The following is a 20,955-nucleotide window of genomic DNA, read 5'->3' as shown; positions in this document are numbered from 1 at the left end:
GGACTGAATTTTAAATCTTGCAGTCATAGCTGCAAATTGAATCTGAAAAATCTCTGAAAATACACAAAGAAAAGAAGAAGCAATTAAAAGAAATTCTTTCTGACCTTTCATGCTGTACACCTGCTATTTTGATTTTTTTTAATCTCTTACAACTGGAGTATCACCTCTTAAATGAATTTGAACAACTTGCCCAAGAGACATTCTAATCCGATCGTGTATGATGATGATACCAGTTGGATGTTATCCTATTAGGCACTCACTGTAAATAAGGGATTTTCCACTGACTTTTAAATCCTTGATTAATGAGAGTGCTTGAAGCAGTGTCCTGTAAATTAGGCACAGTGCTAGCAACAATGGCAATTCGCTTAGGAGAACTGATTTGTTTTTCATCTTCCCATCCAAATTAAAAAGCATGAGAAAAAGATAGTGTCAAATAAGTAAAGCACATTACTCTATCTTACATTATTGATCTCCACCCCATGGCTGTCTGACACCCTTAGGTCTAAATTCTGCTCTCTCTTCAGGTAAATTCCCATCAGTCAGAGCTCTTCTGAAGAAAGAACTCCAGAAAATAACTGGCCCACAGTATTTAATTTATGTATTTATTATATTCTGTAGTGTATTAGCTAATTCTGAATCCTATTTTGAGTTCTGTCAGGCAAACCAATAGCTTTCATTTGTAACTTGGTCTCTGCCATCTCACCTGCCTTTGACAGCTCCTTTGTCCTTTTTTTCTGATAAAAATACATATGAGTAGGAGTAAAGGGGTATTTGGGTTTGGGGAAAGGGGAGAAAGGGGCAGGTTGTGACACAGCTTTTAACGTGTACATCTTTTAATGTAACACATCTTGATACTTAAATTCAAATTCTTCCTCATGTATTTTTCTGAAGAAAATTTCTTTCCACATCATCTTATCCCTTTGCTTCTTATTCAACTAGTGATACTTGATTTATTGCTTGCAAGAAAATTACTTTTATACCAAGTATTGACTTTGAAACACATATTAGCTGCCTTTAATATGCTGGGACATTAATGAGCTCTTTCTCTACATTCTATATTTGCATTTATTTTAAGGTATTATTTGGTGCATTTCTGTACGCATAATATGCATGCATTTTTTATCATTTAAAAACAACCCTTTCTTCTTGTAGAAGTATGAATACTCTTTCTATAGATTGGAATTAGTGTCACTTCATAGAGACAGTTTTGACACTCTCTTATAAGTAGCTGAGCAAAGTGTCTCTCAGACATTAAGATACTTAAAGTGTGTTATTTTTCTGGTGATTTTGAATTATCAGAATTTTGAATGTACCACAAATTGTACAAAAAAGTAGAGTCACCTAAAGTTTTACCATTCTGTCCTGTATCAAGAATAATCAGAGACACTGCAATAATCCCATAAATCTCTCTGATCATTTCTTCTTGGGTCACTCAAGTTACAAGGGTGACTCATCTGTGCACGTGCCAAAGCACCCCTAATCAAAATTCCAGTTAGACCAGTAGGTCTGGGACCATTTCTTGCTGTGACTATTGGGTATGTATGTGATCCTCTCTGTTTAATGGTATTTGTGTAGAGTTCCTCAGTGAGCCACTGATAAACATTCAGAATTCTGGCTACAGGTCATAAAAGTATTGTCTTGTCCAGTGTTGTGGGCAAAAGGAAAAAATTGACACTGTCTTCACTGACCAAAATGAAACTCTTTGGGTGATGCATGATACTTTATGTACCGATTATGTTGTTACACTTAATGGTTGTGACATTTACAGCACAGGGATAATTTCTTGTGGGCAGGCTTTGTTGGTTACTTGGTAATTTTTTATTTATATTAAAAAAAAAAAGATAATTTTCCTAAAAGAGACTAAGATACTTGCATTCAGGCTTAAATGGTAGTCATCTGGGGAAAACAAATGGACATTGGAAATTCAAGAGGATGTTTGCAGCTGACTTTTGTTCCAAATTTGGTTTTCTGCATGGTAGAAATAGAGGACAACTAGAAAGCTTTTTGGGGGGTGTTTTTTAAATTTTGCAAATCTGCTAACTAATTTTGGCAGTATTTCAGGTTTACAGTTGTTTCCTCTAGCTACAAATTTTCTCAGCTATAAGGAAAGATAATTTTTGTGATTATGGCATCCAAACATAGCTGTTGTCTATAGCCTTTTTGATTACCTTCACCAAGTTACTTCATTTTGTTATGCCTCAGTCTTTTACCTCTAAAATATATTATTATTATGGGCTTTTCTTTGTTATGCCTCACATACTGATGAATGTATTTCTGTATCACTTTCCTACTTCAGAGAACTGCTGAAAGCTTGTGTTCATTAATATTCTTGAAGCATGACAAAGTAAAGCCTATTACTGTAATATGCTTTGCTTTAAAACTCTGGTTAGAATAATAATTATAAACAACACTGGTTAGCCTTTGGCCCTGCTGCATAGATATAAAATTTTTGCATCTTCAGATTTAAACTGATGAAGGAAAACTTTCATGTGTTTTATGTCCCTCTTCTATATCCCTGGAGAGATAAAGGAAGAAAGTTTCACGTTCACTGAAATGGGTTGCTGGCATATTTATCATTCAGGAAACCAAAAATGGCTTTTTGCCTGCTATGTCCTTAGCCTTTTGTTTGAATATGATGTAGTATTTTCTCTCCATGTATTTCTTTTGGTGAAGTGAACAGAAGTTTGAAATGGACAGTTATGAAATGCCTTGCCCGCAGGAAAAGCATCCTCCTAACCTCTTTAGTAATTTCTTGAGAAGTGACCAGGTGCATGGCAGTTTATATTTCCCTGCTATTATTTTCCTGAATTACTGTACACATTCTTAATACATTTCTAAATGACTGTTCTCAGAGGTGGCTTGAAAAGATATTAATTTTTTTCATGTTGACTGATTGATTGTCTAGGTGTTTCATTGAATATCTCCTTGTTCTTGCAGTGTAAGAAGCAGTAGATAGGAATTCCCTGGTTCTTATTTGAACTTTTATGGTGTCTTATACCATACATCCCTTGGTTTATCTCCTTTGTCTTGATTTATATGATTTCTTTATACAAAAAGTTGTCTAAATACATTTTGGCCCTGGGACCTAAGCATAGCACTCATACAATACTCCACTTATTTAACAAAATAAGATGTTTTCACTTATTTAAGAAAAAAACATAATAATTTCTAGCATATACACATTTATTATTGTTTTCTTTCCTTGATTTTCTTTTCATTAAATAGTTTTCAGCTCAGTGAGAGACATGTTTTCTTCTTTTCCTTTTTTTTGACTCTACATCTGAGAAAGCAAGTGCAGTTAATGGAGAAAACATCACTACATTTATAATAGTTTTAACAGCTGTACTGCAGGCAGTTCATTATTTTGACTTATTTTTTAATGCCCTCAGTGTTCTCAGTAATATCATACTAGAGATATTGGAGATAAAGAGGGAAGACCAGCAGCCTCAATATAAATATTCTGTCCTTCTACTTTCTGTCCTTATTACAAAAAAAAATTATAATGTGTAAGCGCCCACACTGGATATCTAACAGAGTTCTAAATCCTGACAAGTGCAAATTGAAAAGCAAAGTTCCATTAATACAGAGTTGGAGAGTGTTACTGCACCATTACACTTTAAGTCTGGAATACTCTGGGCCTCGCATAAATTCCAAAAAAAAAAAAAAAAAAAGAAGATATGCTGGTGAGAATCTTACAACATGTTCAGTCAGTTCAAGTACAACTATTTGACTCTTATTTTCTTTTCAGACTTCGGATGACATCCTGGTGGCCTCGGCTGAATGTCCTAGCGATGATGAGGACATCGATCCCTGTGAGCCGAGCTCAGGTGGGTTAGGTTAGTCAACTTTTTTTATTACTTTCTTTTCTTTCATATTTGCATGCTCCAGTCCCCCAGAATCCCAGCTAGCAGGACGGTCCTTTCATGTATGGCAAGGAGAGGCTGAATTGGGCCCTTTCTACATGTGGCAGTGTTAGCAGAGAGGAAGAGTCTGCTCCAAGACATCAGATGAGAGCACATGTAATGATCTGAGCAAACTTATGGCTTGGCTGAGGACCTGAGGATGGACTAGGAAGGGTATTCTTGGGCCCCTGCAACTCTGTTATGATAAAGAAGGTGCAGATTCATTTAGTGGGAAGGTGTTGCTATTGTTTGTGGTTTAAGCATCGCCCTTAATAAGATAAAAGTGTCATATTGAAAGTGTCATATTATGTCGTGGAATCATAGAATGGTCTGGGTTGGAAGGGACCTTAAAGAACATCTTGTTCCAATCTGCCTGATGTGATCAGGGACACTTCTCACTAGACCAGGTTGCTCAAAACTACATGCAGCCTGTCCTTGAACACTTCCAAGGATGGGACATCCACAGCTTCACTGGGCTCACCACCCTCACAGGGAAGATTTTTTTTCCTAATATCCAATCTAAACATAGTGTCTTTCAGTTTGAATCCATTTCTCCTTGTCCTGTCCTCACAGCTTTTGTAAAAGTCCCTCTGCATTTTTCTTATAGGCTGCCTTCATGCCCTGGAAGGTAGAGTTGAATTAATTTTTAATTACTGTTAGTGGTATGAAATTTTGTATAGATACATAAAACCTGAAGACATAAAATACAACAGCCCTAAATTTCAAATTGTTTTAGGTTTTCTTCCCAAGCCAAGCCTATTCAGAGTGTATGTTTCAGTTGTAACCAGAAACAAGATATTTTGACATTCTAGTATTTTCCGTGAAAGAAAAACTTGGTAGTGTTTTGGGAATGTCTTTCCTACTCCACCAAATAGTGGAGATTTGTTAATAATTCTCTGTGAAATAATGGAAAGATTTGGGTTGGAAGACGCCTTTAATTATATCTAGTCCCAAACTCCTGCCATGGGCAGGAACACCTTCCACTAGAGCTGGTTGCTCAAAACCCCATTAAGCCTGGCCTTGGACACTTCAGGGGATGGAACATCCACAACTTCCGGGCAACCTGTTCTGAAGGTTCAATTATATTCAATTATGTTTAGTTAAATACTACATATCATCTCTAGAAATCCCACCATTTATCATTGAAGTGAAAGAGCTGCAGAACTTTTAATCAGCCTGAAAAATTGTGTCACTCTATATTCTTTAAAATAATCTGAGATAGTCCAATGAGTTATTCTTGCTTCCTTGTTGGATTGGTTTAGGTTTTATATTTCCTGAGGGAACAGCTCATGCTACCATATAGATATGTTTCAGTTTTCCTTAGCATTTTCCTCAGAATTCCCTTGAATTCTGTGCTGTTTGGTAGCACATCCACTGCTAGTTGTCTGAACTTATTTGGTAATCTTTGGTACTTGCTGCTTCACTTAATAGTAAAAAAACCCTAAGATCTATTTGTTGTGCAGTAACATAATTAGCTCGAGTAGAAAGCAATTTAATTTGAGATTAATGTATTAATGCAAGTAGCAACTAAGAGCCATCTTATTATGACTCCAAAATCGGGGCAGGAGAAACATCTACATAGCCCTAAGACAAATGAAATTTTTCATCATATGCAAATGCATGGTTCCTATTTTAAGTCACAGAGCTTGATACCCACATGCAAGAATTATTTACTTAAACGAAAGTAAAGGCAGAGACATTTATGACTTGTCTCAATGTCTGACAGACCTGCAGGATGGCACTTGAGCTCCTCCAGGATGCAATTTACAGATTTGATGTCGAGACGTCAGGATTATTTTCTTTCACTTTCCAATTAAAGGATTTCAGAGTAATTTTCAAAATTCCATGAAATTGAATGATTGTTCTTAAAACTGAGTAGCAACAGGTGCACTCACACAGTTTTTTATCTCTCAGGAAGATACTTCACTCACAGAAGTCTCAGACATTAAGATCAAGATATTCAGGAATATTTTTTTCCTGTTCATTTTCATTTACAAATTCTGGAGTTTAGCAAGACTATCCTGTCCAGTATGAGTCAGTGCAGTAGCTCATATGGCTCTGAGCTCATTCATGTCAGTTGTTTCCTTGCTTTACTTAACTCAGGCAGTGCTGTTAAGTAGATAAATTGACATTTAGGGGGGTGTTATTTTATTTTATAAGGTAATTTTACAGCAATATATTGGTTACATAGCACTAAATAATTTTTGAAATCATCTGGGAATGCAGCTTTGGTATTAAAGCTGTATTTGTATTTTCTCAGACTTACAGCTCACTGAAAGCCAATGAAATTTCAGAATAATTCTTCTCTGAGCTAGTTTGAGCTCTGGGGCTGCGGTGTTTGGTAGTCCTGAGCCATGCAGTGTCATTTAGCTGGTGGGTGCAAGAATGGGAGAGATGAAATGAAACTTTCTGATGGCTCTTTTTTATCTGTCCAAACTATGGTTTGTGGATCTTTGTGGTTGTGGGCTATGGATGGATGTGAATGTTAGTCCTTCAGCAAAAAAAATTGCCATTAGCTTTACATGCTGATATTCAGCTTTCCTGTTTTAGCTTAGCATTCATCACACAGCTACACTTCTCATTTTTGTTTATTTGAGAATGGTTTTTAATCTTTCATTTGTCAGATCCCAACTGCTACTGCTTTTTTTTAAAAAAAACCCTGTGGATTGGCACAGGAATTATGTTCTGCATAATCCCAATTGTTTGGATCATTACATCTGTCATTCTTCTCATCAAAATGTCACTTACCCTCCCACTCTCAACTTTTAAAAGCTGTTAATTTGCCTTCATCGGCCTTGTCCTTTTATCATACTTGAAACTACCTGAACCTAAGGGGTTATTGAAGTTGTAACTTCAGGCATATCAGTCTCCCTGTAATGTATGTTAGTCACTTAGTGTTATGAATAACCTTTCTCCATGGATAGTCGGGTAGGCATTGCTCAATCTCTGTAATACTGCAGTCTCCATGTGGATTAGAGCTGCTCCTAACAATAGGCTGGAATTTAAGGAGAGAAGCACAATATTGTTGGCAGAGGGATCCTTTTTCTTTTCAGTTGGAATAGGAGATACAGAAGGATATGTCCCTCCATTTAAAATATCCCCATGGTTCAGTTCAGCTTTTTCCCCTTAACCCTTTTCACAAACCAGATTGGCTTCTCCACAGCTACTCCTTAACATCCTCACTAATGGTGGTGACACTTAGGTATCCTAGGAGACACTTACTATGTAACTTACATAGTTCTAGGAGGCTGAATGTATGATGGTTAGGGCAGTTTTACTTTTATATTTTCTCTTCAGAGGCTGTAGTCTGGGATCCTTCAGCAAAGGAATCCACCTCATGGTAAGAGATGATGTGCTCAGAGCTCTATGGTCAACACTTTTCTACCAAGAATTCAGGCAAGGGATGGCCAAAGCCCCTGCAGTTTCATTAACAGAGACATAACTCAATATTTCCCTGATGATTGCTTATAATATGCCTATTTCTAACCCAAGTTCTCAACTCCAAATGAGAGCCTATTCAACAAACAGTTTGAATATGGTACGCCTATATCTCATAGAAAATACTGCTTATCCAGATTTTACTAATTAGTGAGATTTATGTGTAAAATAGGGCTTTTTTCCTAGTACAAGTATGTTGCAGCTTGTAGTGGCTAACAAGTCCCACTCTGCCACCACCAGCTTTGCCTTCTGTGCACCTGTCTGCTAAATAATAAATGGAAAGATGCAATTTGCTACAAATTTCATATAGGACATAAAAATGTAAACCCGATTAGGAGCTGCTGAGCAGCAATCCCATCATCTTGTCTGGAACATAAAGTCACAAAAATTATAATTGCAGATTTCATTGTGGTATACAAACTGCTAAATGTGCCGTAATTGGATGAAGTCATAACAAATTTATCAGCATGCAAAACTTAGTCAACATTTTTTTTTTGCGTTATGTTTTGTGTAATAAGGCAACAAGTGTTGCTTTCACATTCTCTCCACCTTCCCCTAAATACTAATAACAACATGAAGATTGAGGAGGATGATAATAATAATAATAAAAACCAATAGTTTATACATCCTCAACTTCATATCATGGAGGAAATAATAAAACCTTTTCATTTTGTGGGCAAGTTACAAAAAATTTTAGTGGTAACCTATTAAAAAAAAAAGAACCTGGGACAATTTACTGATTTTACATGAGGAGTTATAAAACTACAGGTGGAAAAATTGCCTTTCTGCACATCAGGACTGCTGTTCCAGCTGTTACTGAGCTCTGTAGAGAGCTCTGATTTCTGCTGAATTTCAGTGAGCATTTGTGCTATACAGCTTATTTGTTCCGGTTACTCTGGGCTGATATTTTATTTGTTAGCTATTATCTAACCACTTCTGTAGCTATTGAAATATTCCAAAAGGCAGAGAGGTCTGAGCTTGGTCAAATGAAGTGAAATCACTGAGCTTAATGGCAAGGAACTCTCGACCAAGAAAAAGGTCTTACAGTATTAGACAGACACACAAACAGTTCTCTTTCTGCAAATGAATTTTAAATCTTTCTCCAAATTGTGACTCAACAGCGGTTTAAGCTTGCAATTAGGTTGAAAACCCCTCCTGACAGCCCCAGCAGAAATGGCACAAGTAGAGGTTTTGGTGGTCTTAAAGCCAGAATATTCACTGGCCTTGGAAATTTTAGAGATGGTAACCTTCAAAGTGAAGGAGGAATTTTTCTTCAAGTTCAAACAAGCCTTTTTCAACTAGTGGAATTCCACATGTTGCAACCAAAGAAAATACTCCATCATCTCTTGATTTGTCTGGCAGTTTTTGGCCTCGACTTCCCATGGCAGTGTTTGATTGGTGGCAGATCTTGTCCTTTACCATTCTGTGTGTAAAAAGAATAAGAATTATCAGGACAGAGTTCAGTCACGTATAGCAGCTGGTAGCACTGGCTAGCTGTCTTAGCCCTAATTCTTAATTCAGAGGGATAAATGAAATATTTTTTTTACCTATATTATTAAGTAAGAATGGTCAATAGCATAGACACTTCTGGACTGATCTTTGAGCATGTTTTTAATTTCTCCTACATGTTGGCCAGGCTAATTGCATTGCAGAAAACTGGCGGCAGTGAGAAATCTCCAAAGCACCAGTTTAGCCTAGAGACTGAACAAGCCACTGCTGAGGGTGACTCTTAGGGAGGAGTCACTGCTTTGGGGGAGGTTTGTCCTGTCAGCCAACAGTGTGGGGCTTTGCTTGCAAACTGCTTTCTACACGTTCATGTCCTCTTCTCTGTTCCTCTACATGTTGGATAGGTGAGATGGCTCAGAACCCTATATTCTCAGCCACCTTGTGATGGTTTAGGTTTGGTCCCAGCATTGATGTCTGTTTTTCTAAAAGGCAGAGCTGTGAAATATGGTTTGTGAGTGTTTTATGCCCATTACTAGAAGTTTTGCTTTCTTTTCCTGTCACGAATTACTGCACTGTATTTCTGGTGCATCTGGCAGCATGATAACATTGCAGTAGGAGATAAAGTGACTCCTATAATTTATACATCACTGCAAGTGCCCTGTTTAATGCTCTTCATGGAATTCATTGTGCAAGAAGCTGAAACATAGAAAAATAAAATTACAGTTAGTTCATAGGGCTACTGTGTTCATTATGGCTCAAGACATAAAGGGAATATTTGTGCCTCAGTCCAATTATCCTGTAGTTCTATATGCATTTCCAGTACCAGAAAGATCACTGGGTTGTCTTGAATCAAACTTTTAAAGTGTTTAGCTGCAATACACATAGATATTTCTGTATAAGCTACTACAGGGTGAAAACTATGCTTTATTTACAAACTTTCCAAATGTTAGCACCTACCATGGCTATGCATAAAAGAACTAAGGGGATTAAGATATAGATTAATCTTCCTTCAGTTGAAGTTAAAGTATTTGTTAAACTTATTTATTTTTTTATGAATCACAAAGCCTTCTCCAGAGGAACAGATAGTAAATGCTACATTTTTCCAAATTATTTTATTGTGAACTCAACTATTTCTTTGTCAACAGGCTGAGGTCCTAGTTCCTGTTACAGTGAATTACAAATATGACATTTTTAATTTGAATCCGATCAAATAGATTTTTTTTTCCACATTATCTAAAGGACTGAGGTTAAAAATCGCGATTGATCCATTGTGCCAATGCCAGCCTCTACTCTTTACCAGCCATGCCACTGAAACTTGGGAATACTGAATGGGACTGGAGGTTTCTAGCCAGTCCTTAGGATTTTCATGCATTCCCAGTGTCAGATGGAAGAATATAGATGGATACTGGGTAGCAGGCTCTTTCCCTGAACACAATGGTTTCCTAGCAGTGCAATAGCAGCAGCTCACTGTGCTCTGTGGCTGGTAAGAAATATTGACATCAGACTGCTATAAATCACACCAGGCTCTCTGTTAACTGCACCAGAGCTCCTCCGCTGGTGCGTAAATGATGAACGGCTTTCCTTGGGTGTGAACTTTGAGGGTGCATTCATATTCCACACTTATCCCTGATAAAGCTGGCTCTTCTCACTTCTATAAAGCACAGAAGACTTATATAATAAGGGCTGCTGTGGTTTAATCCCAGCCAGCAAACATTTACAGTTCAAACACTGTGGTTATTATTTGTGTGGAAACACCTAAATTTTTATTCCATACTTCAGACATATGCAGACAACATGAAAAGGCAACTCTTGTGCAGAGAAATTTACTAAGTGACAGTTGTTAGTCCTGCTGTTACGTTGGTGGTTTGGAGTTCATTGAGGACTTACTTTCTTGATTTTCCCTAGAAAAAATAGCTGGAAAAACTGTTGCATGTATATAAGCAGTTGCTTGACCTATTCTTTTTGATATTCCCCCCCCAAAAAAACCTTACAGATAACGTGCTGCATAGACCTTAAAAATTAATTGTCTGTAAATGCAGTGGCTCTGTCAGAAACGAAAAAAATGAAATTAGATCTATGTCCATGCTCTCTTCATTAAAGCAGACATGGTTTTCAAGCCTGGTATTCAAGATTTTCAGTAATAAAACACATTAAGCTCCAGTGGCCACACATCTATCATTAGTAAATGAAAATAGGTTCGAGGCAGTTCTAAATCTTTTGTCATTCTTTGTTGTTAGCCACAGAAATAAAGATGTGTGTTCTTTGACAACCTGTCCTATGAGAAATTTTCAAAAAGTGTAGATCTTTTTAAACTGGAACCAAACATTCACTGAACTGAAAAACAGTCTGTAAAACACATTATATTTTCTGAAAAACAATGAAATAATGTCAAATATAGATTATGTGGACTCTCAAAAACATTTTCCACAGGTGAACTTCACACTCTGACATTGGGTGAAAAATGCAGGAAATAAGTTAGTAATTGCAAAACTGAGGTTGTCAGAAACAGGCAAGTAATTTACTGACTTGACCAGGACTCTTTTTCCTGCTTCGATAAAGAAATTTTGGAAAGACAGAGGATTTACTTACACAAGGATGAAGTAGAGGCATGACTGAATCTGGAACAAGTTCCATTGCTTTTGTTTGTTTGGTTTTTTATGTAAATTTGCTTTTAAAATCCTGATTTAAAGTGTATTATCCCAAAAAGTTAGTCCTTTAAATCAAGTTTAAACTTAGGATCAAGAGTGCACATAGACCTCTGAGTAAATAAGTGAGTTCTAGTTTGTTTGAAATTTGGCTGTGTAATTGGTGCTTTGATTGATGCAATCTCATTGTTTTCCTTGAGCTACACTTCAGTCTGGTTTGATTTTCTACATCTAGTGCGTATATTTTCTTGCATACTGTGAATACTATACTGAAACTGTTTCTTGTAGCTTTGTAATGCATGTGCATTGCATTTCTTCTTTTTGTGAAGGAAACTCAGTTTTCCAAGGGACTGTTTTTCATTCTTGTTTTCATGAAAAAGGTAGAAGAAGAAAGACAATATTTTGCAAAAGTAGGAGAAGGTTTTTAGCCAAAATACTGGCCTGAATTAGCATTGTTTTGCTCAGTTTCTATGCCAAGGCTTTCTCAGACCAAACTTGAGCAATGAGACATTAAACAAGGTCTTTCAAATTCTGTAGGAAATATCCAATACTTGATGAATTCAATTAATATTGTGTTCTAGGGTAGTTGGTGCCTGCCAGAAGTAGGTTCTCAAACCAGTAACCATCATACCAGACCACTGGAAGTGAACTGGTGTGCTGCCCTTCTGCCAGGAAAGGGAAGCAAGAACAGATGGTAAACTTCTTGCTGGTGTTTTCTAGCAGTCAGTACAGTGTGAGCACCCATTAGCTCTTGCCCTCCTAGTACTAAGGATGCTGCTTCTAATTTTCAACTCCCTCCCTGCTCATGGCTATTTTAAACCTGGGCAGAAGCACTGGGGTATTGCAGTGTGTGAGTCGTGTAATTTGACAGCCTGCAAAGTGGCAGGTGAATGTTAACAAGTTTGAGAACTTAGGTATTCTCCGAGGATGTTGCTCATAAATGGAAGCAGGAAAAATTCAAGGCAAAAGTAACATATAATGAGGGGTACATGTACCTGAAATAGTCCAACCTTAGACTATGTCCTTCTGACTTTATAAAGAACTGAATGAAACCTTGTTCTGCTGTGTTGACAAGCTGTTCTATACAGGTTTCAAAACCAGCACTTCTCCTGAGGTTAAGGGCTATGGTCTAGATCTGGGACTTTGATGGTTTAAAAGTGAACTGGCTTAAACAGTAAATTCAGATCTAGAGTACATCATATGTTGCGAATGTACCATTTAAAAAGTTTCAGAAAAGAGACAAATGAAAGATGAAAGAAGTGAGAATACAAGAATTATATTCTGAAATGAAACAAAGCTTTATAGATATCTCAATCTTTTTTTCCCTTGTGTCAACATCAGAGACACCAGAATTGTTTTATAGACTATGATGAGAGAAGAAAAGAAAAACAAGGCTGTCTTATTAATTTTAATAATTTTATCAAGAGAAAAAGAACATTAATTACATCAAATGTAACTTATATACGTCCTTAATTCCATTTGTCTTTCTCTTCCCACTCCCAGAGAAGCATATATGGTTTAGGCAGTAATAGGATTCAGGCTGAACAAGTGTACCTGTTGAACCTGGGCCTTTGGATAACAGGAGTAGTTCAGTATTTATAGCACCTGCACTCCGAGTGTGTGTGCAAGTATATTCTGGATGTCTTGAAAGCCTGGCCTCTTCTTCTCCCAGGCATATTATCAACTTTGTCAGCAATGGGTCTGACTTGATGACAGTATTTGGAACAAATTGAATGTGGTGTGCTTTCGGCTTCAACATTCAAGCCATATATATATATAATGTTTGTGGCATAGAGATTTATCTCTTCATGTAGTAGCTGCTTAGTGAAGGAGGAAAATCAGGGAATCACCCACAGTTGTGAGATGAATGTGGGTGTCTGCACCTCCAGCTCATTTTATGAGCAAGAATCATTCCACGCTCTGCAGGCCAAGCCAGCAGATTCCTCACGCTTTACAACTACATTTTGGGATTCTGCTGAAAACTGGTTCCTAGATAAGGAGGCTTGGAATTTTTTTTCCTTAGTTTTTAATGAGATGACAATGCTAAAAATAGCAAGCAATGAAACCTTGATCTGGCAAAGCTCATAGCAAAATTTTCCTGAAGTAAGTGGAGCCCAAATGTCACAGTTTTGGTTCAATGCAGCCAATCTTGCAGTTAGCTGCCACCAAAAATTTATGCTTTCAGTGCCCCTGCTCTTTTCTTGCTTTAGCACTGATTCTTCAGGGAGCAAGAGTGGCAGGCAGCTCACCAAGCAAATGATCCCAGTTTAGCTGTCTGAACTGGTGGCCCACAATTGCAGCAGCTTAGCTGTAGCTTGAAAACATGCTGTCAGTAGTATAATATTTCTGTTTTACCTTTTCTATGTTATCTTATTTGCAAAAGCTTTTTTTTTTTTTTTTTTACACACCCCACCACCCCCCCCGTACCCCTTAGGAATACTTCAGTTTACAATATAGACTAACTATTGACTCTGCTGGTCAGTCAAAACTCCTGAAAGAAAGTACCAAATTACTAAAGATTTCTCAGAACATGCAACAAAAATTACTTTATGTAGAAAATAAAGCAGGACAGATGACAAATGTAGAAGTGGGGAGAGGTAGGACACTTGCACTGGTAAAAGAAGAAAGAATCCATGTTTGGAGGGAAGGAATACTAAAAGAAAAGCAATGCAACTGAAATGTTAAAATATACTAATAAAAAGAGTAAGACCACAGGGATGAAGGCTGCTAAAAATATTAGGTGATATGTTGGTTTACATTCTCCATTTGGGCTAAAATTAAATTTAGTTTTGTGGAAAATGTTTCCACAAAAGCTTCTTATAAAACTTTGACATATTCCCCTCAGCTCTGAAAAACATAATAACTCCTAAACTCCATTGATTTGGTATGCTCCATCAATTGGCACTTACAACCAACTAACCTGTCTCCCTTTAGACTTATGATGACATTTTAAAAGGTTGAGAAAACAACCTTCCACCTCTCAGCCACAGGGGAAAAAGAAGTTACTTGCAAAACCTACAGTCCTAAGGAGTTGGTAGGATTTGTAAATAATTCGAAGTCGATATATGACTAATCATTACACTTGGAAATAAGCACTCTATTCAGTGCAGAGAGAAGGTTCAGCTTCTTAGCAAAGCAACCTTTTTAGCATGGATGCTGTTTCACTGCTAGACTATTTTTATAACAAGCTAAGTTAGTTGATGTCACTCTAGCGGTATCTTAATGCATTATATCTACCAAAGAGTAGAGCAGATGCTTTAAAATTTTTCCTTTAAACACAAGTCTACAGCAGACCTTCATACTGGTTTTGAAGCTGAGCTGCATCTACCCCAGTTCTGCACAGGAAGTGCTGGGGTTTGTTTTTCAGAGGTATTCATTGTAAAGAGATGCTGAAATTGCAGTGAGCTCAGAAACCAGTTCACCAGAATCCAACAATGCTGCAGAAAATCGACCACAAACAGGTCTACAATGATAGCACACAGGGTGAAAATTAGTATGTGTCCCATAAATAATTGCCTTCATGCCCCATTGCAAATGCAGTAGTTAAACATTTCTGTCTTGTGAGTAATTTCCTATTCACAGTTTGTGGGAAGGCATAAATGTAAAGAAAACAGGTTTGGAGTCCTTCTGTCTTTTGTTTTGTTTTGTTTTTCAGTCTGCTAATTTCAATTCACAAACACAATGGGAACCTGCAATTCCAATTTTCTTTTCACAGTATTAATGAAACTGGGCGCTGAAAATAGTTAGATATTTTTCCCTCTAAATTTTAAACCACTTACAAGTACAGTCAAGAATAATAACTTTCTAATCCATTATTACACAGTGTAAAACTCTGCTCAATTGCTATTATTTCATGCAAAGTTTTTCATAAGTGCTAGAGGAGGCTTTTAGAACTCAGTTTCTTCTAAGCTGGTCTTTGAGGCAGTACAAAAATACTGATTTTGTGCTGTTGAGAGGAAGAGCTGTGCATCAGAAAAGTTGCTTTAAGAAGGAATCCTTGCACCACAAGATGACAATCATTTCCTCTCACTGTTATGGCAAGGTTTGAGCATATTTAGTGCATTTATGATTTTGTCTTGTTCCTAATCAAACCAACCTCAATTTATTTTTTACTAAATAGGTAGTTTCAGGGTTTGGGGGTATATTTTTGAGACAACTGTTTACTCTTAAAAATCAGAGTAATATTTTATGTCATTTAATCTTACCATACTCCGAAGAGGTATTTAATTTCCCTTTTAAAGTAAGATGTCTAGGATGAAGTTAATATCTTTTTCATGCTGCAGACACTAAGAGTGACTGCAGCTGAGTAGTAGACAAGGTTACCTGCAGACACACCTCTGTTGCTGTGCCAGGAGCCAATGGCTCTGCCTCGTCCAGCTACCAAGATGCCAGGAAGAAAACTAGAACCAGTGTTTCCCAAAGATGGAAAGCTGGGAAGCAAAGAGCATGATTTCTGTAAATTTATAATCTTCATTTGCTCTCCTCTGAGATAATCTGCTATCCCATCCAACAATAGGTTCTGCCTTGCAGGGGGAAAAATACAGGTAAATTCGCCTTGGAATTGACTCCAGTCTTAGTCAAACAATGGTCCTGCTTAAATAGAGAGCAGCCGTTTCAGCAATTTTATGGATGTGGATTTATTTATTTATACAGATTTCAGAAGAAATTAAGGCTGGCTTTTTTGCAGTGGCTCTTTACTCCCTATCTCAGAACAGGATTCTTGCTTTGGTGTGTACTCCATTAGCTGTTCCTATCTAAAGTGCTCACAGACAAACCTATATACTTAGTAAAACTTTGATATTTCCTCTTCCTTCATTTATGTGGAGAGACCCTGCTCTCTAAATAAAAATAAGAAAATTTTAAAAAGCATATTTTAATGTAAATGGAACAAAACTAACAAGTTCTTTTCCTTGCTGAACTGCTCCTTTCCCAGATATCTAAACAAATGCAACAACAGATGCTTTGAAATGTTATAAGTTTAAATAACATTAATGTAGTGGTTGGATATTTCTCAGGCAGATGGGTTAAATGAGATAATTGTGAAAATATTCTTAAAATAAAAGGAAGCCATCAGGTGAGAGGCAGGAATTTAGGTAACAATGAAAAACACACCTTAAATGTTTCTTTTAGGTTGCAATATTAGAATGTTTTCCTCTGAGCCAGATGTTAAGTGTCATTTAGTAGACCTTAATTGTAAGGTTAGTTGACAGTATTTGGTCCAAATGTATGTATCTTAAAGAGAAAGAGCAGCTGTTAATCCATCAAGTATTGACAGTGTATTCAGTGGCTTCTATTATTTCTCAGACAGAAATTAATTTCCTGAAATCACATACAGTATGATATGACTCTCTCATTTACATTCACTATGGAAATACTCAGTCTTTGTTCTGAGCACAATGCATTGTCTCTTGTAAAACAGTAAATGACACCCTAGGTGTAAAAGAATTTCCATTTTCTACAATAGCTACAATGAACAAACAGGATCTAAACCGGTTGCTGACTACTGTTCCAAAACAGGGCACCTTTCTTAGTAGGGTGGCATCTGCCCTGAAATGACAAAAACATTTTAAAACCTTCAAGATTCCTTGTGTAGCCATTGAAAGTACCAATTGCACCAAGTCATAATAAGTAAGAACTTTCAGAAGAGTACAAAAAGTTAAAATACTGTTTGACATGGGTTTTTTTGAATCTTGCAGTTTTGCCTCTGTTCTTTCAGCTGAACAAAATGCCAGCTTCTTTAAACTTGTTTGAAATAACTGCTAGGAAGAGGTGTTTCAGCAGTTAGAACACAAATCACCAATGAATAAATGATGAGTAATACCAGGGTGGAGAAGGAACTTATTTTTCTGGGTATTTGTGGCTTTTTTTGCTATGTTTTAGTGTTCATAGGCCAATTGTAGGTGTCTGTAGCTGGTGGCTGCTTTCAATTCTGGTTGTCCAGATTTGTTGCAATTTTTTGACCAGTGTTGATAGTTTGGCTCACATTACCTTTAATGTAACATCCTTAAAATCATCTTTCTATTATGCCTTTACAGTGCTTGAAACTATGGAACATAGTGTGCTATTGTGGACTTTGAGCAAGACACTTTTCTAACACACTTCAGTACAGTGCTACTGTAGGCACACCCTGATAATGTTAACATTGTGAATATATTGTAAAACTAACATTTGTACTTTTAGTTAGTTTCTGTATATTACTGATTGAATTTTTAGCCATGCATAATGATTTAAAATGCAGTTTCTCTAAGCCAGCCTGGCACTCCTGAGCTCAGCCAAGGCTGGTAGTGCTGAGGATACACAGCCTCCCAGAAGTTTGGAAATGCTGGTATAATCAGAGGAATAAACCCAGATCACTTCATTATTGTCTATAACACTTTTTGGGTTAGAGAGGATCCCTCTCAGCTATCACCACTTTAAGTGATTCTATACAAAGACCTGACTCCCCTCCTGCTGCAAAATTCAACTAAGAAAGGAGATTATGGAAAACATAAAAGCATTGGACATGCTCTGAGCATTTAAACTAGAAATTCCTCCTGGAATTAGGGTTTCATTCATCATGGCTGTACAAGGGGACAAAATATGCTAGACAACACAATAGTTCCTATCAAGAAGATTTTCCAGTGTGAAGACATAGGTCAGTTCTATTCATATCACAGCTGAAAAGATCAGAGTCTGGCCTCAGAGGTGAGTTCTTAGGAAGCTAAGTCCTTGCTCTGTGCAATTTGAGAGGTTTTCTTGGGGCATAAAGCAATCCTTGAAGGAACATCTGATAATGGCATCAATGAAGAAAAGAGGGAATGGATGAAGTTGAGTGAAAAAATGCTCCAAAGTGTAGCCATATTCAAGGATTATGAATTAGAAAATAGGAGGTAGGGTTGGATAGCTCTCTAAAAGTACTAGAAGTAAATATAATTAATTTTAAAAAAGAAAAGAAAGTATTAGAAGGAAAAGAGAAACTGAGAAGCTTGGTGAGGGAAGTGTACAGGAGAGCTTAAGATACCTTATTTGTAGTGAATTTATCGTCTGCTATCAGCCATTTTCTTCTTTTTTCTTTCCACTCTGTCTTATCATCACTGCCTTCTCAAATTGTATGGTGTCACTTTTTGTTCCTTATAGAAAGAGAGGGAGAGAGGGCAGGAGAGAGAGGGAAATCCTTTCCTCTCAGATGTTTATGTCCCTGCCTTTAAATTATGGCACACCTGTTATTTCCAATTATTTAGGCTTTATTTGCTTAATAACACGTTGGGACAAATGATACCTTTGAAGGCTAGAACTAGACGTTCCTTGCTGTCCTTTTCCTTGTTTAAAAGCCTGAAGAAGGGATGGGCTGGAATACCAACTGGTTTTGGACTGGTAGAGGCAGGAGTACGTCGCTGTGCTGTCCTGGCCCAGTGGGTGCAGACAGAAGGGCACATGGCAGCGACAGCAGGCGTGACTGACTCCTCCATGTGCACACTCAAGGATAACCTCTCCTTTCTTTCCTTATCTACCCACAGCAAACCCTACCAGGGCAGGAGGAGGAAGGGAGTACCCCGGCTCATCCGAGGTGATCCGTGAATCCAGCAGCACAACGGGCATGGTGGTTGGGATCGTGGCGGCGGCAGCGCTGTGCATCCTCATCCTCCTGTATGCCATGTACAAGTACAGGAATCGGGACGAGGGCTCCTACCACGTGGATGAGAGTCGAAACTACATCAGTAACTCAGCACAATCCAACGGGGCTGTGATCAAGGAGAAACAGCCCAACAGCGCTAAAAGTTCCAACAAAAACAAGAAAAATAAGGATAAGGAGTACTATGTCTGATCTCAACATCTAAACGAACGCTTGTATAGAAATAGTCTTCATTTTATCTGAGACATAATACAAACTTATTTACTTTACTTTTTATGAAGCACATTCAAAAACAAACAGACAAACAGAAAAGACAGGGAATGCAATCAGAAAGGAAAGACTGTTTTTAAAAACAAGCATTTCATGCTCTTGTTTTTCAGAAACAGGAGCTGATAAATTCCCTAACATCCACAGTGTTTTCATTTACTCTGCCTGTCTTTATGTTGCTGGAACGTTTCTGAAAGACAATGATGACACCACGCATTCATAAAGCAAGGAGTATTACTACAACACCGAGGCACAATATGAAAAAAAAATCAAATTTTAAAAAAACAAAACAGGAAAAAAAAAAAAAAAAGAAAAAAGAAGCTACCTATGATTCTGGATTTAGCCAAAGTGCTAGCGCTTTCTTGAGAAGTAAGTTAGTCTTATTGTCAGAGAAGACTGTCATTATATATGGTGACTCAACAAGCAAACATAAAGAGTTTGCCATCTGGTGCAGTGAAGCAGTGATTGGAAACTTGCATTTTGAAACAAAGTGCTGGCTTTTCTGAAGACTTATGTAGAAATACTTTCAAAAAGCCCCTTTCTGGTTGTGAGGAAAATAGTACGGAGGCCTTATTTTCAAAAACAAAAACACAAATCTGGAATATAAGGCACATTTCCACAAAAAAAAAAAAGAAAAAAAAAAAAAAGAAAAGAAAAAAAAAAGAGAAACAAGAGGGCATAGATGCAATCATTGGGAAATTTTCATGCACGCTTAATATGTTATTACATATGTTTATATAAAAACACATCTATATGTGCTTTCTGGACTGTGATAAGTGATGTTTTATAGCCTGTTGTATAGAAAATGCAAACTATATCTGCTCTTCAGCCATTTTTGGTAAACTCAATGTTATAAGTGTTGCTAGGTATAGAGAGTTTTATGACATCTGGAGCAACAGACATTCTTCAGTTTTTTTGCAGCCATTATAAATTGTCCCAGACTTTTTCCCCTTTCTTTTTTTTTTTTATTTTTAATTTACAGTGTAGTGGTTATACAAAGGGGGATGTGTATGAATGTATATAAGAGTCAGCTAATTTTTTTCTTACCTGTACAGCTCTATTATGTTGCAATTAAGTTTCAGTAGTTTGTATGAAAGAAGTGGACTAGAAAGCAAAAATATATCTCTACTGTAATTTGTCTTCTCCCTCCTATCCCCATCTCTTGCTCCTGATATGCATCAATGAAGTTGATCAGAATGGCAAATTTTCCTAGAAATATGCATTCATTAATTAGCTAAATATTTAGTGACTTAAACTGGCCTTTGGCTTCCAGTCAAAGCTTCACTATTGGAGAGCATGGTTTGCCTTACAGAAACCTTGTTCTTAGAAATTACAAGAATGATGAGTTTCTTGAGAATCTTAGGAAGTATCATATAGTGTTTATCTGGCATTCATATGAAGAACAGCTACTTCTAGCACTGGGTGCTAAAAGATCTAAAAATACCCATTGTAATTATCCAGGCTGATTCTATTGCAGAATTTATCCCTTTCTCCAAAAATGAAATACTCTTGAGGTGCACGATAGTATTTTTCAATGGTGGGCATTTTGACATATGAAAAAGTATTTTTTAGCTAAGTTGATTGTGTAGTATTGCAAGACATCATAACGAGACAGATATAAGTTCATTATGTTTTAAAGTGACAC

At 37.1% G+C, this 20,955-nt stretch overlaps 1 protein-coding gene across 17 annotated transcripts in view; it reads left to right on the top strand.

The window, feature by feature from the left end:
- NRXN1 (neurexin 1) overlaps positions 1-19,982 on the top strand; it is a 667,911-nt gene extending 647,929 nt beyond the window's left edge. For 11 of the 17 annotated variants that reach the window (XM_066316361.1, XM_066316356.1, XM_066316363.1 and 8 more), the window contains 2 exons: positions 3,749-3,836; positions 18,928-19,982. In XM_066316361.1, coding sequence (XP_066172458.1) covers positions 3,749-3,836; positions 18,928-19,235 — 396 coding nt within the window. In that variant the 3' untranslated portion in view covers positions 19,236-19,982. The remainder of the gene's footprint in view (positions 1-3,748; positions 3,837-18,927) is intronic. The other 6 variants (XM_066316362.1, XM_066316355.1, XM_066316365.1 and 3 more) reach the window with 1 other exon arrangement.
- The last annotated feature ends 973 nt before the right edge of the window (positions 19,983-20,955 follow it).

Source organism: Sylvia atricapilla, chromosome 3 (assembly GCF_009819655.1).
Source record: "Sylvia atricapilla isolate bSylAtr1 chromosome 3, bSylAtr1.pri, whole genome shotgun sequence".
Taxonomy (NCBI): Eukaryota; Metazoa; Chordata; class Aves; order Passeriformes; family Sylviidae; genus Sylvia; species Sylvia atricapilla.
This window is presented reverse-complemented; position numbering and strand designations above follow the sequence as displayed.